Here is an 18,423-nt window from a genome sequence, read left to right on the forward strand (position 1 = left end):
TGCTTATTCCTGTAAAGTTGGACGAGATGTGGAACACCCTGGACAGGTCTCAAGCTACAACCACTCACACTTACTCTCACCTATAGCCAATTTAGAATCATAATTTATTTATGTCTTGTTGGAAACCAGAGGACCCACGTAAAATCCACAAAGGCAACATAAAGGGTGCGTATCTACTTTGCTTTAACCCGTAAATATAGCGGTAAACTTTGTCGTAGAGAAACCAGTCAGTTCAGTGTTACTATAACACAAAGGATCAATGGACCGATCTACAAAATGCTGGATGCTACTGAGAGCATGTCGCTGATAATGACATCTTTCTCAGGGATTTCCTTGTGCTGCTACATTTTTCTTCTTGCCAACAGAGAGGACCTCTGTGTTTCTATTTAAACCTTCAGTTTGCTCTTTTTCCCTTTATTTTCTTGTTGGGACTGTCTAAAAGACAAACAATTCCAAGGAAAGTCCTCATTTTCTTTCTCCTCCTGTTTTTTCTCTCTCCTCTCATTCTCTGTCTCTCTTTCTCTTTGGTATTTCCCACTTCCTCAGTTCTATCCAGCTGGGACGGCTGGAGATTTTACACCCAATTGGTCGAGTTGGAGGCCTTTGTCGGAGCCCTTCTCTCGCTCCACAAGTGGCAGAAGGGACCTGGGTTGTGAATGGCGCTTTGTGTACTGTTTTTCTAAGAGGGGGCCCTCTCTCTCCCTCTCTCATCTGTCACAGGTCCCTCTCCGTCCACGCTCCACAATGCCTGATTGTTTCTGCCAAGTCGCCAGGTTCCAGGCCAGATCTGAACAACGCTTTCCTGCCAAATTCCGACCCTGGTTTTTGTTTTTCTTCCACTCACAAAGGGATTCTAAGTTACTGTCCGCGATTTAGAAGGGGACTTAGCTAGCTGTCCACCAGCAGCACTTTGTTTGTTGAGTATGTCTTTGAGCTAAAAGCCGTAAGAATTTCCATAGGCAACAAAGGAAGGAAGGGAACTTAAAGCAAAATGCTCAAAGAGAACAGTAAGTAACATTGCAGAGCATACCTTTATTGTGATTATTTTTGACAACTTAAAACGTGTACTCAACCTAGGTTTTTTATCTCCGGCTGTTAACCATAGTTGTGAGTTGATCTTCCTGACTTCATGCTCATAAGAAAACTCATGAGGATGAAAAATTAAAACGCCTAACTCAACAGTGAGTGCACTGTTTAGTTATCAAGCAGGCAATCTCACCAGTATCACTTTCCAAGAAATATCTTAAACAGGAGAACTGCTTTCAGGGGAAAGATTTGATGTTTTTCTAGATGTCTGACAATATGAAAAGGCTTTCGGAGAGCCTCAGAGCGATGTGAGTGAAAATGAATTTGTTTTTCAGGTATCAGTGTAACATTATCGCCACATTACTGTTTCCTCAGACTGTCTGAGTGTAGCCAAACTCATTTTTTTGTTGGTCTCATTGGGAGAAGTGTGTTTCTCCTGCTATAATCACTCAATTTTATCTTATGTCTCAGTAGGAAAAGAGCTGATATTGTCACACGTAAGGGCTGCAGCCAGACAAAAAAAAACAACACATTTTCTAAATGCTTGTCATTTTTTGGAAATTGGGACACATAAATGCTTCCTTTCAAACAGTGCTTGTCTTTTTAGTGCAGTGGTATCATTCTTTACAACTTAAAGGGAACCTTGTTCTTAAAAGTGTGTAGTTAAAAGGTCTTTCTGCAGAAATACTGATGTCCAGCTGCAGTGGTGTGAAACACTTTTCTAATATTCTGGTTTAAGTGGATTTTCTCTTACATTCTGATATACATTTTCTTATCATCAGTTCTTTGCATTGCCTCAAAAGTGGGCAACAGTCTTTTTTTCCTTTTACAACATTTTGAAGGGAGCAACTGTTCTAGGTAGTAAAGGTGCTGAAGAAGTAATTTAATAATCAACTGCATTTGAAGAGTTCATTTTCAAAAACAGATAACTTCATTTTTGTAGATTTTCAGAATTTTTTTTTGTTTGGTTGAGATCATATCAAACTGATGTTGAGTGGATTTGACTCAGTAGAAATGACATGACAAAAATAGAAATAACTTTAGTTTTTTTTGGGATATTGTCTCAGGTAGATGGAAAAGTGGGTTTTCTGAAGGTTTGTGAAGAGTTAACTGTTTTTGCAAATTAACTCTTCATTTGTATTACACTGTGGGTATTGATCAACAATTTTAACAAAAGACACACACATATACAGAAAAACTACAGCAGCTTCTAACTCAGTTCATAGCAATTAATTGGTTGAGCTCAATATTTGTCATGTTAGTTAAACAATGGAATCATCTCAACTTTAGTAATGTCAGTCTTTTCCTGATGAAGTATATTGTTTTCCTGCTCCCACCAATCACAAAAGGCGTCGTGGCTTGCTTACCAACAAACCCCCGTCCTGTTGCATGATGAAACCCTATCAGTGGCAGTGAGTTAAGGGGCTGGGCATTCCTGGCCATATGAGACACCAGTTCCAAGAAACCAAGTCTTAAGCTCCCCCATAAACACAGCACCAGCAATATTGTCAGCTAAATATAGGCTCTCCTCTGTTTTCTCCCTCCCCGGCTCCCCTTCGCTCTCTCATCGCTCCAGTGTGGATTGCACCAGTTGATCACGGATTAGGGACTTCTTGTTTGTTGGTTGTCTGGGGTCTTACAACCTCATGTACTCACACCGCTGTGTAAAAATACAAAGGACTGGAGAAATTCAAAACACAGACCGAAACTTTCTGCAATTCCAATCAGTCGAATCGGGCCATGGGTGGAGTAAGGATGGCATTGGAGGCAAGCTGTAAAAAAACATGACAATGAAGGATTCAAAACACTACAAAGCAAAGGAAACCTTGTGCAACCAAACTTCACCAAAACTCTTTGGTGTCTGAGAAAGCTTGCCTTGATTTTCAGAGTTACATTCGGCTTAGGGATTGATTGATTTGGTATTAGGGTTTTAATAGATTTTGGAAACTCTTTCAAACTCTGTTTTTTTTTCTGCACCACCTCCTTAAAGAAATACTCAGGTCTTCAGCCTTGTATTATGCATATTCACCACTAGGTAATTGCTAAGTTGACTGCATGCCATGGCTCCTGTGCTGGGTAAGTGACATACAATAGGGGGTTTAAGGTGGATATAGCAGAGATTAAAGTGATGAGACCAAACCAAAGTGGTTAAGTTACTAAAAGATGCTAAAATGTTCAGTAGAGCTGTCCAGTTTGTATGTTCATCGCTATAAGTGTCCCCTTTCACATGCACTTACGGATTTGATAAATTAGTATTACATAAATATTTACTATAGCTTGTAGTATGTAGCTGGTTCTCTTATGTAGACCAATTTACACCGACAAAATAATGTGCAATTCAATGATTTTCAACTTTCTTTGTTTGGAAACCCTGCAACAAGGAAAATAGAGGAACACTGAAAAAAGAAAGAAAAAAAAAGAAATTGAATGTGAATAAGATAAAATATTGGAATGTTTTTCCATGAGGTTAGTGAATTAGACAGCAGTTCAGTTTGTTTTCAGTCTAAAGAAGAAGGTGATGTAGTTACCATGGTGTACTATTAATGTCTGTCCAGCATCTTCAGGTCAGAGTTGAGTAAGTCTTGCTTTTCATGCCACGACACTGTCCAACCTTCCTCTAATTCAACCTGCATTGCACTGTCACTGGAAGCTGCATTCCTACCGAGGTAGTAAAAGACGACGTGCACAGAACATTATGACCCTCGGAATGACTGAACAACAGTGGAAACCACACGGGAATCCGACTCTTTCCACATGATGCATCACAAATTACCCAGATACGCTGTACATACGGAACAAAAATGGCAAGTTTTCTCCACAGCTACACACCACACACTTCTCACAGTTTGGATCTACGCTGGCACGCACTTTTCTTCTCTGTCCACTCCTTCCTTCTCTCAGTTTTTACATAATGCTGTGTGCACGTCTTCTCTCTCAGTTTAGCTCACATTTGCTTTGAATCTGTTACCGTAGTGTTTAATAACTCCCTCTGTAAATGAGCTATTACTCACCTTCTTCTGCCTCCCTGCGCACACAGACTGCAACCCTGCTCTTTTCTTTTAGACGTTTGACAGAGGGTCAGACTTAGGTTTAAGGGCACCCAGGAGGCTGCATATTTCAGAGATGGACAGCCTGCTGTGATTTACTGAGCACTAGTGCTGAAGTAGCATTCTGTTTTGCTTCACATAAGTTGAGATCCAGGTATTACTAATGCGTGTCTGTGTGTGGCGTGTGGGGGGAGGGGGGAGGCACTGTTTTTAAGAATCACTTACACTGATGCCTTTTCTGTTAGAGTATATATTGTGAGTTATCACCTACCAATTTGCCTTGGATTTGTGATTGTTGCCATAGAACTGTTTGAATTTGTGTGTGTTTATGTATGTGTATCTGTGTGTGCACGGTGCTTGCATATGATCAGAAAAGTGAGCTTGTGTTTAGATAAAATAAGTATTTAGGACTACAGTCTATGGGCTGAGACACAGCAAGCATAGAGAACGACTGAGAGAATAAATGTGGTCAGGGAATGTCCTCATAAGTACTGTGTAACAAAGGGAAGTCATTACAGGAAATGATGTATTTGCCTAATGACACTCTCAGCTTGAGGCGTGCAATAGAAAAAAGAGAGTTTTCCACTCAAACTCAGCAGCACAGCGTCTGCTTCTTTAACAGCTCTGAGGTGATGAGAGGCCTTGATGCTGCTTAATAGATTAATAGATTATCCCCATGTGCCTCAGCCTGTGTGCGTGTGTGTGTGTGTGTGTGTGTGTGTGTGTTTGTGTGGAGCATTCAGCATGAAAGCGTGTAAGTTGCTCTGAATGAGTGTGTCCATAAATGCCAAAAATATGATATGTACTTAAAATTGCTTAGCTATGTGTGAGTGAGCAGTAATTACATCTTCAGCATTTATGTCTCAGCATTTTAAGTAAAGTTGTGGCTTTGAATTATCTATTCAAATGCATGGTTCTGAAATCTCCAACAGTTTTTTGTGGCATCAATGTGCAGTCGGTGGTGGACAAAAAAAAGGAAATCTATAATTATTTTACACACTAAAAGTAGACCAACCTAGATTTTTTTGGTTGTATTAGACTGGTAACACCCCTGATTTACAATGACTCTTAATTCCAACAATTGAGATAGTCAAGAATGGTACAAACAGTACAAACAGTGCACATAACCTGCAGAAGTCTTGCAGATATAATATTTTATATTTGAATGAATTGTAAGTAAAACCAGAATTCTCAACCTCTTGGTTTTATACATTTGTCATGAAGTCAAGTTTCAATTTTAATCAATGTCTGTCCACATTCATATTATGTAGTCAATATATGAGGTAAAGACTTTGAAGTATGAGAAGCCATGACAGCACAAAAGATCTGTACAGTCAAAACTGGTTCAAGGTGGGCACCCAAGATCAGTGCCACCAATTCAAAATCTGCACAAATGTGAAGTATGGTTACCATCTCTCCTTCTGCCCCTGAGTTATGGTGTTAAATAGCAGCCGGAGTAATTAGAGAACATTATTATGTCACAAGATGGCCTTTGACCTTCAATATAAACTGTCACCACTTCATTTTATACTGTTAGACATTTGTTTAAATTTTTTGTCATAGTTAGAATTCTTCTGCTAAAATCAAAAAGCAGTGACCATTGAGAGGCACCGTGACCTTTGACCTCTGGCCACAAAAATCCAACAGTTCATCCAAGTAAATGTTTGTACCAAGATTGAAAAAATTCCTTCAAGTTGTTCAAGAAATATTTCTGACATGAGGAATGGGATGGAATTTAAATTGTAAATACACTTTTATGTGCTTTTCTGAATTACAGAGCTTAAAATACAGTAAATATAACAAGTAATCGACCATTAAAATAACTATTGATAAGTAGTAAAGCATGGTGTCAAATGGGTAAATCTGTACGTTTCCTTTAAGTAAGTAAAAGAAAATAAAAATTTAATGAAAACTGTACTTTGATGAAGTGAATTAAAGCACGTATGCAGAACCAAATGATACAGTGTGTTAGCTCTAAATTTGTAGAGAAATATTTTAACTGCACAATTTTACACACTTCAAAATAAAGTTTCTGAATAGAATTTTTTTTTCTTCTTTTTTTTGTTGGTTGCATTTTAGTGTGTGCAGTGTTCCACAGCAAATGTACCAGGAAGGTTTTGGTTTCATGTCTGGTTTCTGATGATCGATATCTCTCACGTTATCATCATGTGATGCAACACAAGTTTTTATCGCTATTCACGTGTCACTTCAGTTTGCGTCCAACTTGGTTGACAAGACTGCAATCCACTGAGGCCACCAAAATTAAAACCTTCTACTTTTTCCCTTTCAGAATGATGTCTTCCATGCGAGCAACGCCTCCCTTTCAACCACCGTCCGAGGAAGCGGAAGTGATAGGTCAGGACAATGCAGCCTGGACCTGTGACGAGCGAGAGGACCCAAAGGAGTCGGTGTCACCCCCTTTGCATGACCAACCCCACCCGGATGAACTGCAGCCAATCAGAGAGAAACCGACGGATGCTGAGTGGGAGAATGTCGGTCCTGCTGTGATGGTGAGAAGTGAATTATGCACAGAGCACTGAAATTGACCATATCTTATCTTGAGATATGTTGCTATAACTCAAATCTATAAAACAAATGCGGTTAGTGTGTGTACACAGTGTACACACTTGGGGCATGCGACTCATAAAACACTCATGAAATACATCCTGGAGTACACAGGGTGTGCAAATTCTCATGCATAATGATGATTGTGCACTCTTGAGTGCACACATTCTTAAATGCATGTATACACAAACACACACTGTGCACACACCAGCAGTTCTTTCTGGTCTGTGTGCTACAGGCAGTGCTGTAGGCAGCCCAGTGAGGGTTGTCCTCTGGAGAGTTATACCCCTTGCTTCTTCTCATCTCCACAGCCTGTTTTCATGTGTTTGTGTGTGTGTGTTAGTTACTTGGCTTCAGGTTGTGTTGGTCCCTAAAGGACGAGGCGTTTGACTTCAGCCTCCGAGGAAAGGAGAAAGTTCTGAGACTGAAGTTTCCTTTGCTATCATTGTTGTGGTAGAACACACTTAACATTCCCACATAAGAAAAATCTGTTTTTGAAAAGTTTGAATTTTTGATTACCAGATATTACTAAAGCATGATTCTATTTATTCAACTTTTTAAAAATAATTTTTTAGTTTTTAACTGAGCTATTGAACCACTCTTAGTACATAACAAGGATGTTAAACGCAATTAAGCATTCATAAAAAGATATTTGAGAACCGAACTTCACTTAGCACCAGGGTCAGGGTTCAAAGTTGCCTCAAGGCAAAAATGTTCCTGAATACTTGAACTTTTCTTCTTTTTCACTGTGTTTTCTTTACTGTTTTTTTCTAAATATATTTATAGTTTTGGTCTTGTATCATATGCACTTGTGAAGGTGACTATTGTCCCTGATGGACTATCCCTGGAGACTCATGGGAATTCTTTCAAGTGTATGCAGAAGGGGAAGGTAGTTTTTTGACCCAAGTGAACCAAGTTCAACGGTTAAAACAGAAGAAAATTTGGGTCCCATTAGGACAGCAAGACGGTAAAGCAGTAACACTGCACAAAATATCTTTCAATACAACACACATGCAGCAGCACGTGGTGGGCAGAGAAGGTGAAACAATACTGGGCTTCACTTCATCCCGTCTCCAGCCTCCAGTGAGGACAAATTTGCACAAAACTTACTGGGACAAGTTTAGAGTTCATTGTCCAGAATGGAGAGACAGTTTTTGTGTGTGTGTGTGTGTGTGTGTGTGTGTGTGTGTGTGTGTGTGTGTTTTAAACATTATAAAATATTATTTATAATGTATTTTGTGATTTTTCTTACATACAAATAATATTTGTATATTTTATATTATATTTAATATGTTTTTCTTATTATACAAATAATCCTCCTTAGAGTGTAACACTTTTAATTGGAGAAAATATACAAATTTACTCAAGCTTTTGCTGTGCTTATTGTGATATTTTTTAATTTTGACACTCAAGCATCATGTTGTTGTATCCAGAGTGACATCCAGTAGGTGACCAGTTCAGATTTCAGTGCCTTGCTCAAGGACAATTTACAGATTCACAGGAGCAGTCATGGACATGCATTGTCTGCTGCCGAGAGTGACTGTGTGACCTTTTAGTTTATAATTTGATCCGACCATTAGACCTTCTGCTCGCATCATTCTGTTTGTATAACTCCTTGTACGGACCTGAGGAACACACCTGAACAATCCACGAGTGACACAGTATCTCCTAATCCTCATTACAGAGGCATCTTCTGCTTAAAGACAAAGTGCACAACAGGGCCTCCTGGAGCCATTTCAAGGGCGTCTTAAGATCCCGCTGTTAGCCAAAGCCCCTTGTCTTTGAAACATAAGCCTCCTAAAGTTCTTGGAGATCCCCCCACTCTGTAAGGGGCGGAGAAAGCATCCAGAAATAACCCGGGTGTTAGAACACCTGTGCTAAAGTGTCTGTTGTGTGGGACAATGTGGTCATCTTGAAGGGCTTATCTTCTTGGTAAATATAGACTCCTTGTGCCTCTTGCTTAACTCATAACCCAGCAGAGCGAACAGCAGAGGGACACACACACTCTGGTCACACAGCAGAAAGTATAAAGAGCAATTAGATAGCTATCATGCCTGAACAAGGCTTAAGTTCCAGCTTCGTGCCACTTTCAATGAAACAGGAATTCATCCACATTCTAACGAAAGAAATGTCTTGTGCTTCATATATAAAGGCTGTGGTCTCAATAGGATTTTTTAAGCATATCAGTCAGCATCACCTGATATATGAAATTTTCTTCTGTGTGCATATCGTTTAGAAACAAAAATGATAACATTTAAAGCTGTACATTGCAAGGTGTAGTAAAGAGATAAGTCTAGCTTTTTAGAAACAAAAATAATGCTTTAGTGCATTCAAATTAGTGCATCAATCAATATTTCGACCACAAATACCAGGCAGTGTTGTGACATACTTTTAGTGCCTTCAAGTAAAAAAAAAAAAAAACATATGTCAGGCTTTTTTATCTTTCAGTGGGTCGTAGTATCACACGTCAGCGACCCGAGCAGTACAAAGACATGCAGTGGAGCAACACTACAGCGCTGTGCTGACAGATAGATCAAGTACTGTAATCATCACGTTCAAGGCAGTAGCAAAATGCAATCCTAAACTTGACATTTGTCGTGTCACACCAGCCAGCCCATGCCAGGGTTAAGTACAGCTAAGTGAGCATCAGCTAAATCCAAAATAATACTGTGGGGATGCACAGTAAAGCACTGTGGGATGTATTTTCTTCTGCTTGTAACTTCAAACTCTCATTTGCTGCTTCTTCCCAGGACAATGAAAGCAGTAAAGGCTGCTCGCTTTACTCCTACCGGACTAACTCTACCTCTCCACCCAAGCCAGAGGAGTGCTCCAGGGATCGTGGGGAGCCCATGATCAGCCTCGCCTTCGGGACACCAGAGCGCCGCAAAGGCAGCCTGGCAGATGTGGTGGACACACTGAAACAGAAGAAGCTTGTGGAGCTGACCAAGACAGAACAAGACGGTGAGTCTTCAGATCGCTGTGTGTGAGTGTGTATCTGTAATTTCAGCAGGGAACGTGGGGCGTAATCATTACTTTTCAGCCGTGTCTAATCTTACCTTCAGATCTGTGCAGCCACTATTCCACGTACCAAGTGAAGATGTTTAGAGGAAGATAACTTTACAAGACATCAGTAAAACAACTCTGCTTTGGTTGAATAATCATACATTTTTGGCTTTATTGGAAGGCCTTTAAGAGAATTTTATTAACTTGTAATGGTTAGAAAAATGGTAAAAACCCATTGAGAATCATACAATCCTTTGGTCTACTTATTTTTAAGCTGGCAAATTGTGAAAATTAGGCAAGATTTTCACTGCATAGTGGTAATCTCTGGTTAAATATCATCATGATGCCGATGTGAGAAGTTAAATCGCTTCTAATTTGATCCATATTGTTTCCCTCAGGGCAGGAAATCACAAACTGTTAATTCAAATAGGTATTTTTGCATATTCTACATTTATGTTCTGATGCAAAATGAGAAAGCAACCTGTGGTCATTTAAGTGTTGTTGATTTTCCAGTCAAACTATTGTCTATTGTAGAGATAAAATGATGGCAGAGCAGTCTGAAAATATAAACAAATAGAAGTTTTACAGCAGAAATCTATTATTGAACTGATGTTGAAACTAGCAAAAATACCATGTTGCAAGTAATGTTTGACATGACTAATTTTAAAATAATTCAATGGATGTAGCTTATAGTATGACCATTCTTTGTACAACAAATGTTCAAGTTTAAACTTTGTTTTCGATTGTCAGCCAGAGCTTGAGCGCAAGTCATGTGCTGGCCTTCGTGTCTACAGTAGACAATAAGAAAACCAAGAGATAAAGGCATTTTAGCAAAAAAGGATACATCCTTACAGATTTTGGCTTTAAACACCTTTCATAAATATTTAATCCCGTGGCAGATTGCTGATTTTGCGACACAGTGACAGGATTGCTGTGAACAGAAAGGGAGTGAAGGGCTTTTATTAGATCAGTTTATTCCCTCACATTTGATAGACATGATGCTGTTGCTCATTTTCTCTTCTCTCACACATAAAGCGAGAACAACCTTGCCTGGCTATTTTGTTTTCTCTTTCTGAACACATCCTCTCCAGGGGATCTTTGAACATCTAAAATTACAACTGACAGATCCCTCGCTTGTTAGATCACAATATCAATCAGTGAAAACACAGGTTTCCCTTTCTCCTGTGCTCCTCTGATCTACACGACTAACACAGGAAAGCGCTGGAGTCTCCCAGCATGCCTCAGCTTGCTCCTTCCCACCCAAAGCAAGCCAGATCTAAAACCATCTAACATCCCTCTTTACTATTATGTGCACATAGTAATCGTGATGATATCAGAGGAGTGCTTGATCTCTCTCATTTAGAGGTTTTACTTTGTTATTGATACAGTAAAGTGGGCCAGAATAGGACAGCCAGAGGCGTAATACCGAGTGCAGTGTCTTTAGTTGAAAGATAGGTAGCTCTGCCTCTTATCTGCACCACGGAAACTGGTTTGAAAGGAAGAACACTTGTGTGTGAGTGTGTGTGTGTGTGTGTGTTCAAAAGTGTTGTGACATCTTCCTGTCAAATCAAAGGGGACATGAGTGGAAGGAAGTGCTCGGGGACAGCTTTAAGTGTGTGCTTTTTTTAAAAAAAACATTTCTTCCTCCCAACACATGTACAGTATAATCCAAATACAACCAGACCCGGCCTTGCTTATAACAAAATTGCTCATTTTTAATTAGTTCTGGAGTTTTCTTAACTGATATTACTTGTTTTCTGCATGTTTTCCATGTGCAGCAGAAACACTCAAGAGACTTAATAATCCATTTCAGTAAATGTGAACAAATTATTTTTATTAACTGTAAATGTTTTCACATCTCTTACTGGACCAGGAACATTTAATACTTTATAATTGGATGAGCAAAGCATGTTATATTGTAAACAACATGGTTACTCTTCTTGATATCATGTGTGATCAAATGATTCTTGACTGGTTTTAGAGAGTGTGCATATATTCAGTTGTAACCTTTTCCACTGCTGTTGTTTTCCTTTTGCTCTGAAAAACATAGGGTTCATTTAAACAGTTATCTGAAGTTGCAAAAGGGATTTTGTACATAATGAGAACATAAAGAGTTTTGCAGATGCGTGATTCAGATTCAGAAAATCGGAATTATTTCCATGTTCTTTCATTAATGAGGTCTCGAGCTTCGAGCTTTAAAGTCAAAACATTGCTAAGCAAAATTAAAATAAATAATAAATACATGTATTTTTCTAAATATTAATATTTATAATATTTATTATATCACTGTTATACATATAATGTAACAGATACATAACACAACATTCCATGCCAAAATATTTTTTTTATTAATTTCCTCTGAAATATTCATCCAATGTCCATGTGATGATTTGCTGCACATTGTTACTCCCCTCTGGGGAAAAAAGAAACTAAAACATAGCCAGGTATTGAATTTGCTCTTCCTTTGCTAATTAGCAGAGCTGCCATCCCCGGGGACTAACAAGTGGCATTGATCACGTTGCAAACACTTAGACAAAAACAAACGAGATAAACATGTGCAATATAAACAGTTTATGTGCAATATAAACATACGGTGCTGGCACGAATGGTAATTCTGTTTCTGGGCCTTGTAAACGTTCATGTGAATTGCTGTGATCCTTGAAGACGCATTGTAAAAATGTCTTTCATGCAGTGCTGTGGTAATGCTTTTCATTTAGAGCCTAATGTAACTCCACATATGGAGATTGACAGGTACTTTTTTCTTTTTCTTTTTTTTTTTTCTTAATGAGCTTATTCAAAATGAAATGAGGTGATCAATAGATAAGTGAGCCTCACACCCTTTTCCTTTTTTCTCTTTTGTCAATTTGTCTGCTTCTTCATTTAGCTGAGTCTTTGTCACCTTCACTGTATTATTGTCTTTTTTCCATTTTTTCTTTCACCTCACCTGATGGGAGGCTGTTCCTCTTGTTTCTATCCTTCACCTTCAGGAGCCTTTCAAATTACTTATACCACAGCTTTTTGGAATCCCTCTCCAACAGGCAACCTCGCTTATGTTCTAAGTTAAAGCTTTATTGTGTGTTACAGGTAAAGGCAAATACTTCTAAAGTCTTTAGCTGAAGCATTTTAAATTAAAAAAAAAAAAAACAAAACAACTTTTTTTAAAAGAATGTAATACACACAGGAGTGCAAGGCCATCCTGGTAGATAGGTCTGTATAATGAGTCCTGGTGTGGCACAGACTAGAGATAATTTTGCAATTCAAATGCTGCACATCAGAGAGCTGCACAGGTTTATTCCGCATTTGTTCCAGTCCTTTTTTTCTGATACTTCAGTGCCATGTGTTCACTTAGACTGACATTTAAAATGTAGTTTGTTTAGAATCCTCTTGCAGTCTGACAGATTTGATCATCGGCACTCAAATGTCAAGCACATTAAAGCCTGAACAATGCCGTCCCTTGCCTTGTCCTCCGCCTCCCGCTGCAAAGGGCTCTGTCAGCTGAGCTCTCCCAGGTTAGATTGGCTGTATGATCAAATGGAACAGACCCTATTAACCACTGAGCGCTCACTAAGACTAACATGGCTGACCCCTCTGTGCACTGTAGCCCGGAGCTAAAGTGTGGATGATGTCGTTGTTAGCCTTCGCGCTGCGCTCACCCCCTGTCGCCACGCTGTTAGCAGTCTGCTACTCAGAGGAGCCCTAAGTGCCTGTGACAGTTCTAATGAATAGACATGGCCTCGCTTTGCAGTGTGGGAGATTTTTTTTTTTTTTTTTTCACGCAACTGCAGCCTCAGCTTTTAAAAGCTTTATGAAGAACTCTTTAAGACTGTGTCAGGTAGCTGTATTACCACACAGCTGGTTGCTGAAAATACGTCCTTTTCGCCTGGACTTTCACAACACACGAGCCAAGAGGGTGAAGGTCTGACGTTTTCTTGACAATTTTGCATTTATGTTGAATTGCGCCGGTGTTGTGTGAAGGTTTAGATAAAAAGGCTTACTGCATACAAAAGGCTTTCTCAATACTGTTAAAGCACTTAGCACTTAGACTGGTAGGCTCGTTGCTGAATAAATGTTCAAGGCCAGGATGAGGGAACATCAGAAAAAAAAAAAAATGTGGGGCCCAGACATGCTGTTGAATGGAAATGCTCCTCCATCCTCCATTTTGTAGCTAAAAATAAAAGATAGAGAGGATGGGAAATAAGAAGCCTGGAATAAACAGAGAAATTACCCAAACAATAACTCTCTCTCAACACTGATAGGGGCCTCATTAGCAAACATTAATCTGAATTCGCCTTCTCTCCTTGAGCCCTCAATGCAAAAAGGGAAGAAAAAAAAACAAAAAACAGTCAGAAGTAGACACGTTTAAGTGAATGCCAATCCAAACCATTCTGGGAAGCTGCCCAACATTACTGGACATTAAATCCAGTGAAGAGTGCAATCAAGCTCCCTCAGTTTTAATGAGTGAATTATGATTATCTGTATTGTTGAACCTCCTGGGGGCCGACCTGCTGTTAAAGGGGCCTGGCACGGGCAAAAGCGCCTTCATGCCAACTTAGTCAGCCATCTAATGTGCCTAGCGCAGCTCTGGCGCCTGGCAAACACTTAACATCACTCTAATCCCTGCTTACACCCGAGCCTGTATGAATTACTGTACAATTCATGTGTTTCATTTGCAAATGAGATCAGGCTCAATTACCGCGACGCTGTACGGCTGCAGAGTGCTTATAAAACAGACACCTGTGTGACTAATTTATGAGTTCAACAAAACTGGACTTTAGTCTGAAGCTGATGTAAAAATAACATATCTGCTTTTTCTTCTCCGAGATGAAAGCATGCAGAGTGACTGAATAGAACGAGGCTTCAAGTCAGACAGTATACAGCTTCATAGATCGGAAGGGACGTTGCTCACTCATGTTTTTTTCATGATCAGTGAACATTCACAGTGTTCACAAGCAGTCAGACGCTGTTTGACAGTCACTCGTCAGCCTAAATAGGCTTCACTCTGAGAAATTTGTACACCATCATTTCATAAAAATGCATTTTATCCACTCCATAAAGCAGAAAGTCCATATTATTATTGTTTATCTGCTAAAGACATCTAATTTAAAACAGACAAACAACAGATTTAGTCGATTCCTCAAGGCACACATTAGGTATTCATAAAAACCCAGACCGATGATACAGTTTCACATTTGTGAACGCCAGCAGCTGCCCCTCCCACCATATGGAAATGGGCAAAAGCACAACTTCCAATCTGGCATTAGTGGTAACATGATGATGCATTTCTAGGATCCAACAAACCCAGCTTTCTTTTCATAAGTCATCATGACTGTCTTGATTTACTCATTTTTGTGGAAACATGAACTCGTAATAACTCATAATTAAGTGTTAAGTTTAAAACATTCCATTTTTATCATGGTTACTCTGAGCTTCACTGCATTTTTTTTCTCCTGCCACCATGTCCTGTTTCAGCTTTCCTGTAAATATGTGGAATAATAAAAGCATGCAGTTTTGATCATTTCGTCGCTTGTATGAAATGAAGGAGCCTGCTTAAAACATGGTGATACAGAGAATTTAACAATATTGAAAATCAGGATGGGAGGACAATTTAGGGGCTACTGTTAATTTAATCTAATGAAACTACGCCCAAACAGTCCAGATGAAGTAGATCAACTAAGTTCTTAAAGTGTCAAAATCTTAAAACAAAGTTTGTAGGAGCTTTGAAACCTTGTACACTCAAAGATACATAACATCAGAGCCATAGTGTCTCAACCATATCTAAAAAGACACTACACTGTAAACTACATGCGAGGTGTAATCTGTATACAGATATACACAGAATAAAAGAAACAGTCCTGCAGTTGAGAGACTGTATTTTTCACATTTTCACTATCCTGTGACCCCTTGCAGCTCCTCGTGCAGCTACTGTTTTATGAGCCTTGTTCTGTGTGTTTAAACCTCTGTTGTCCAGTTTGCAGGAGTCTGCACTGTGTCTTGAGTTAGGGCCAGGCCAGAGCTGGGCACCCAATCACCCATATAATAGCTTCCCCAGCTGGAAGAGGAGGTCAGAGCGGGGCCAAGCCTTCCTCTAACCCTGTTTCTCATTGACAATAGAGATATTCTGCCAGGCTTCGCTTTGTTCTGTCTCACTGCTGAAAGCCTGTTTCAACATCTCTGCTGTTACCGCCACTCAAGCTGTGGAACGTATGTTCTCTTGTGGAGGGGGTCTGCCTGCTTGGCGGGTTGGGAGTGATGTGCAACCATGTGTATCCTGGACTAGCATACCTCTGTGTATTCAGAGGCAACACCTGCACTGTGAATGTTCAGTGACATTCTACCTGGAATAAAACATTAGCTGTGAGATTCCTCTTTTGTTACAGAACAACAAATGGATCTTGCTTCCAATTAGCAGCTTAGCTACTGGCCCGGACCTGTCAGTATTACTGTTTGAAGGTTAAATCATCTGTGAGGTTTTTTTCAGCTAAGCTGGAAAAGAAGCTATAGTGCATGACCGAACTTCGAACTTGAGCGAGGCGTGCCCTGTGTGCCCCTGACCTGTGTGTGTGTGTGTGAGGGCTTATGAAATCATACACTCAGGTGGAAGTAGTTGTGATGACAGCTTAACAGGCAAGTTGGGTCGCCCCGAGAGTTAAGCTCATTGGCTAATTAACAAAGCCTTGGCTCTGGCACTATGTTTGCCTTCCTCTATGGGATTGGCAGCTTGAGCTGTGATTGTGTGCAGGTAGAGGCTTTGTCTCTGTGTATGTGCATGCAGATTAGCACTTGGATGCTGGTGAACAAAGTCTCGTCCCAACTTGCTGTATTGTGGCCAGTGGAGCAACATGGTGTGTGTGTACGTGTGTGTGTAGAGGATATGTTTTATCCAAACAAAAACTTCATTTTTTATTCTTGGATTTTTAATCTGCTTTCAAATATGACTGCGTTTGGTGGTCAGTGCTGCTCTCCTCATCTCTGCCAACAAGCCAACTCCCCCCGGACTTCTTGTGGTTGGTTTCAATCTATTCCTCTGTAATTGATAGGGATCTCTTTACTAATGATCAGCCACAGCCTGTGGGTCTTGACTACAAATACAGTCAGTGGGATATGCCTGGTAGCCCTCTCCTGCTCAGTTTGGCTGCAGGCCAGCCAGCATATGGTAGGGGCGCATGCAATGTGGTTTGTCAGAACAGTTTTGAATGTCGTCCAAAAGAATCAGATTAAATAGTGATTTTATCAAGTACTTTTTCCCCCCTTTTTATGAGGATTTTAGTGAAATGCCAAATTGTTCCTGATAATGTGATGAAGGCCAGCATGATATAACTGTAATAAAGACAGAAAAGTATTGTCGGTGTCACAGCCCAGACAGATCATGTGTAATGTGTCATGTGTGGAGCATGTTTGACGTGACTCTGCAACAATGTGGACTTTAATTGACTGCATTACAAACTGTGATGAAAACTGTTTGTCTCTACTGAGCCGTCACACACATGGCGTTGATAAACAGTATACTGTGTCTGCAGTCAACTTTGCATTTTTACAAGAACGTTATTTTTTCCTTAAAACAAAAAAATGCCAAATGCCAAAATTTCACTTGTTTACTACACAGTCTTTTGAATATTTAGTTAGTGGTCATTATTGGCTGTTTTAATTAAAAACATCTGTGAAGCTGAAAAATTAAAATGCCATTAGCAACACAAACCCTTTTTTCTTTTATTAATTAAGCAGAAGTCCTCTCGTGCATAATTAGAACCCCTAAGGCATTTTTCTTTTTAAATCTGTCCATTTTTTTGTAGAGAAATTATGTTTTTACCTGTGATCTGAACTTTAAACTACAATGAACATATTCAATGTTTGTCAGAGAAAGTTTATAAAGAAACTCAATCATGCTCTAATAAAATTGCACTGATTTGATTTCCACAAGTTGCATGTTTGACTCCAGCTGACAGCTGACGATGAGACTAACTCGATTCACATTATTTTGACACAAAGCCATTCATCACACGACACTGATTTTGATCGCTGTGATTTTTTTTGGTCAAACTGTTTTATGGATGGTCCTAAAAGAGCATTGGTCATCTGTGGAGTGGTTGTCAGCTCAGCCCAAAACCACTGCTGGCCTTCATACTGACTTTTAACTGCATGACCCCTCACCCATACTTCAGGCCCCACCCACAGCAGCTCCCCTGGGGAAACAGACCCCAAAACAACCCTTCTATTGTGTCTGAACATCTCTGGGTGTGTGTGCATGTCTGTGTCGATATGTGTGTGCTAAGTAGGGTAAGGTTTCATATATCAAACCTAAAGTGGAACCAGAAGCTTGGGTCTTAAACTGGTGTTTTTGGAGCGTGCGTTTGACAAAGAGACAATTTTGTACCTTAGGTGTGACTGCGTTCAGTTTTGTGCTCCTTTATTTTAGCTAAAAAAACCTGACATTTAAATTTCTTGACAACTTACGGCTCGGTAAGTGTGTGTCAGGCTCCATGATAATAATCATTAATTATTTATCTTAATTATTTTTCTGCATTTTTTTCATGAATATCGACGTCTTACGAAGTTTGGCTCCATACAGTCTAATTAAAAGCCCGTCGCAAATGTATTTAAAAATGCGCAAAACTATCTTCATAAAGAAAAAGGCCATTTCTCTTCATAGACTATTAACACAAAAAAAAAAGGAAACCCTGAAAAATATGAGAAGAGACAAAAAGAAATTTAATGAAAGCTCTGTTACTAAATAGTGAATAGATGTTTTACTTTACATTTAAAATTAATTAAATCCAAAGTGAAT

The 18,423-nt window shown here is 39.5% G+C and overlaps 1 protein-coding gene across 1 annotated transcript in view; it reads left to right on the forward strand.

Moving 5' to 3' along the window:
• LOC103366544 (SRY-box transcription factor 6) overlaps nucleotides 1-18,423 on the forward strand; it is a 107,768-nt gene that overhangs the window by 32,592 nt on the left and 56,753 nt on the right. Inside the window, exons 3-4 of the mRNA XM_008294317.1 lie at nucleotides 6,364-6,583; nucleotides 9,389-9,599. Coding sequence (XP_008292539.1) covers nucleotides 6,365-6,583; nucleotides 9,389-9,599 — 430 coding nt within the window. The 5' untranslated portion in view covers nucleotide 6,364. The remainder of the gene's footprint in view (nucleotides 1-6,363; nucleotides 6,584-9,388; nucleotides 9,600-18,423) is intronic.

Source organism: Stegastes partitus, unplaced genomic scaffold, assembly GCF_000690725.1.
Source record: "Stegastes partitus isolate 25-593 unplaced genomic scaffold, Stegastes_partitus-1.0.2 Scaffold21, whole genome shotgun sequence".
In the NCBI taxonomy this organism is placed as follows: domain Eukaryota; kingdom Metazoa; phylum Chordata; class Actinopteri; family Pomacentridae; genus Stegastes; species Stegastes partitus.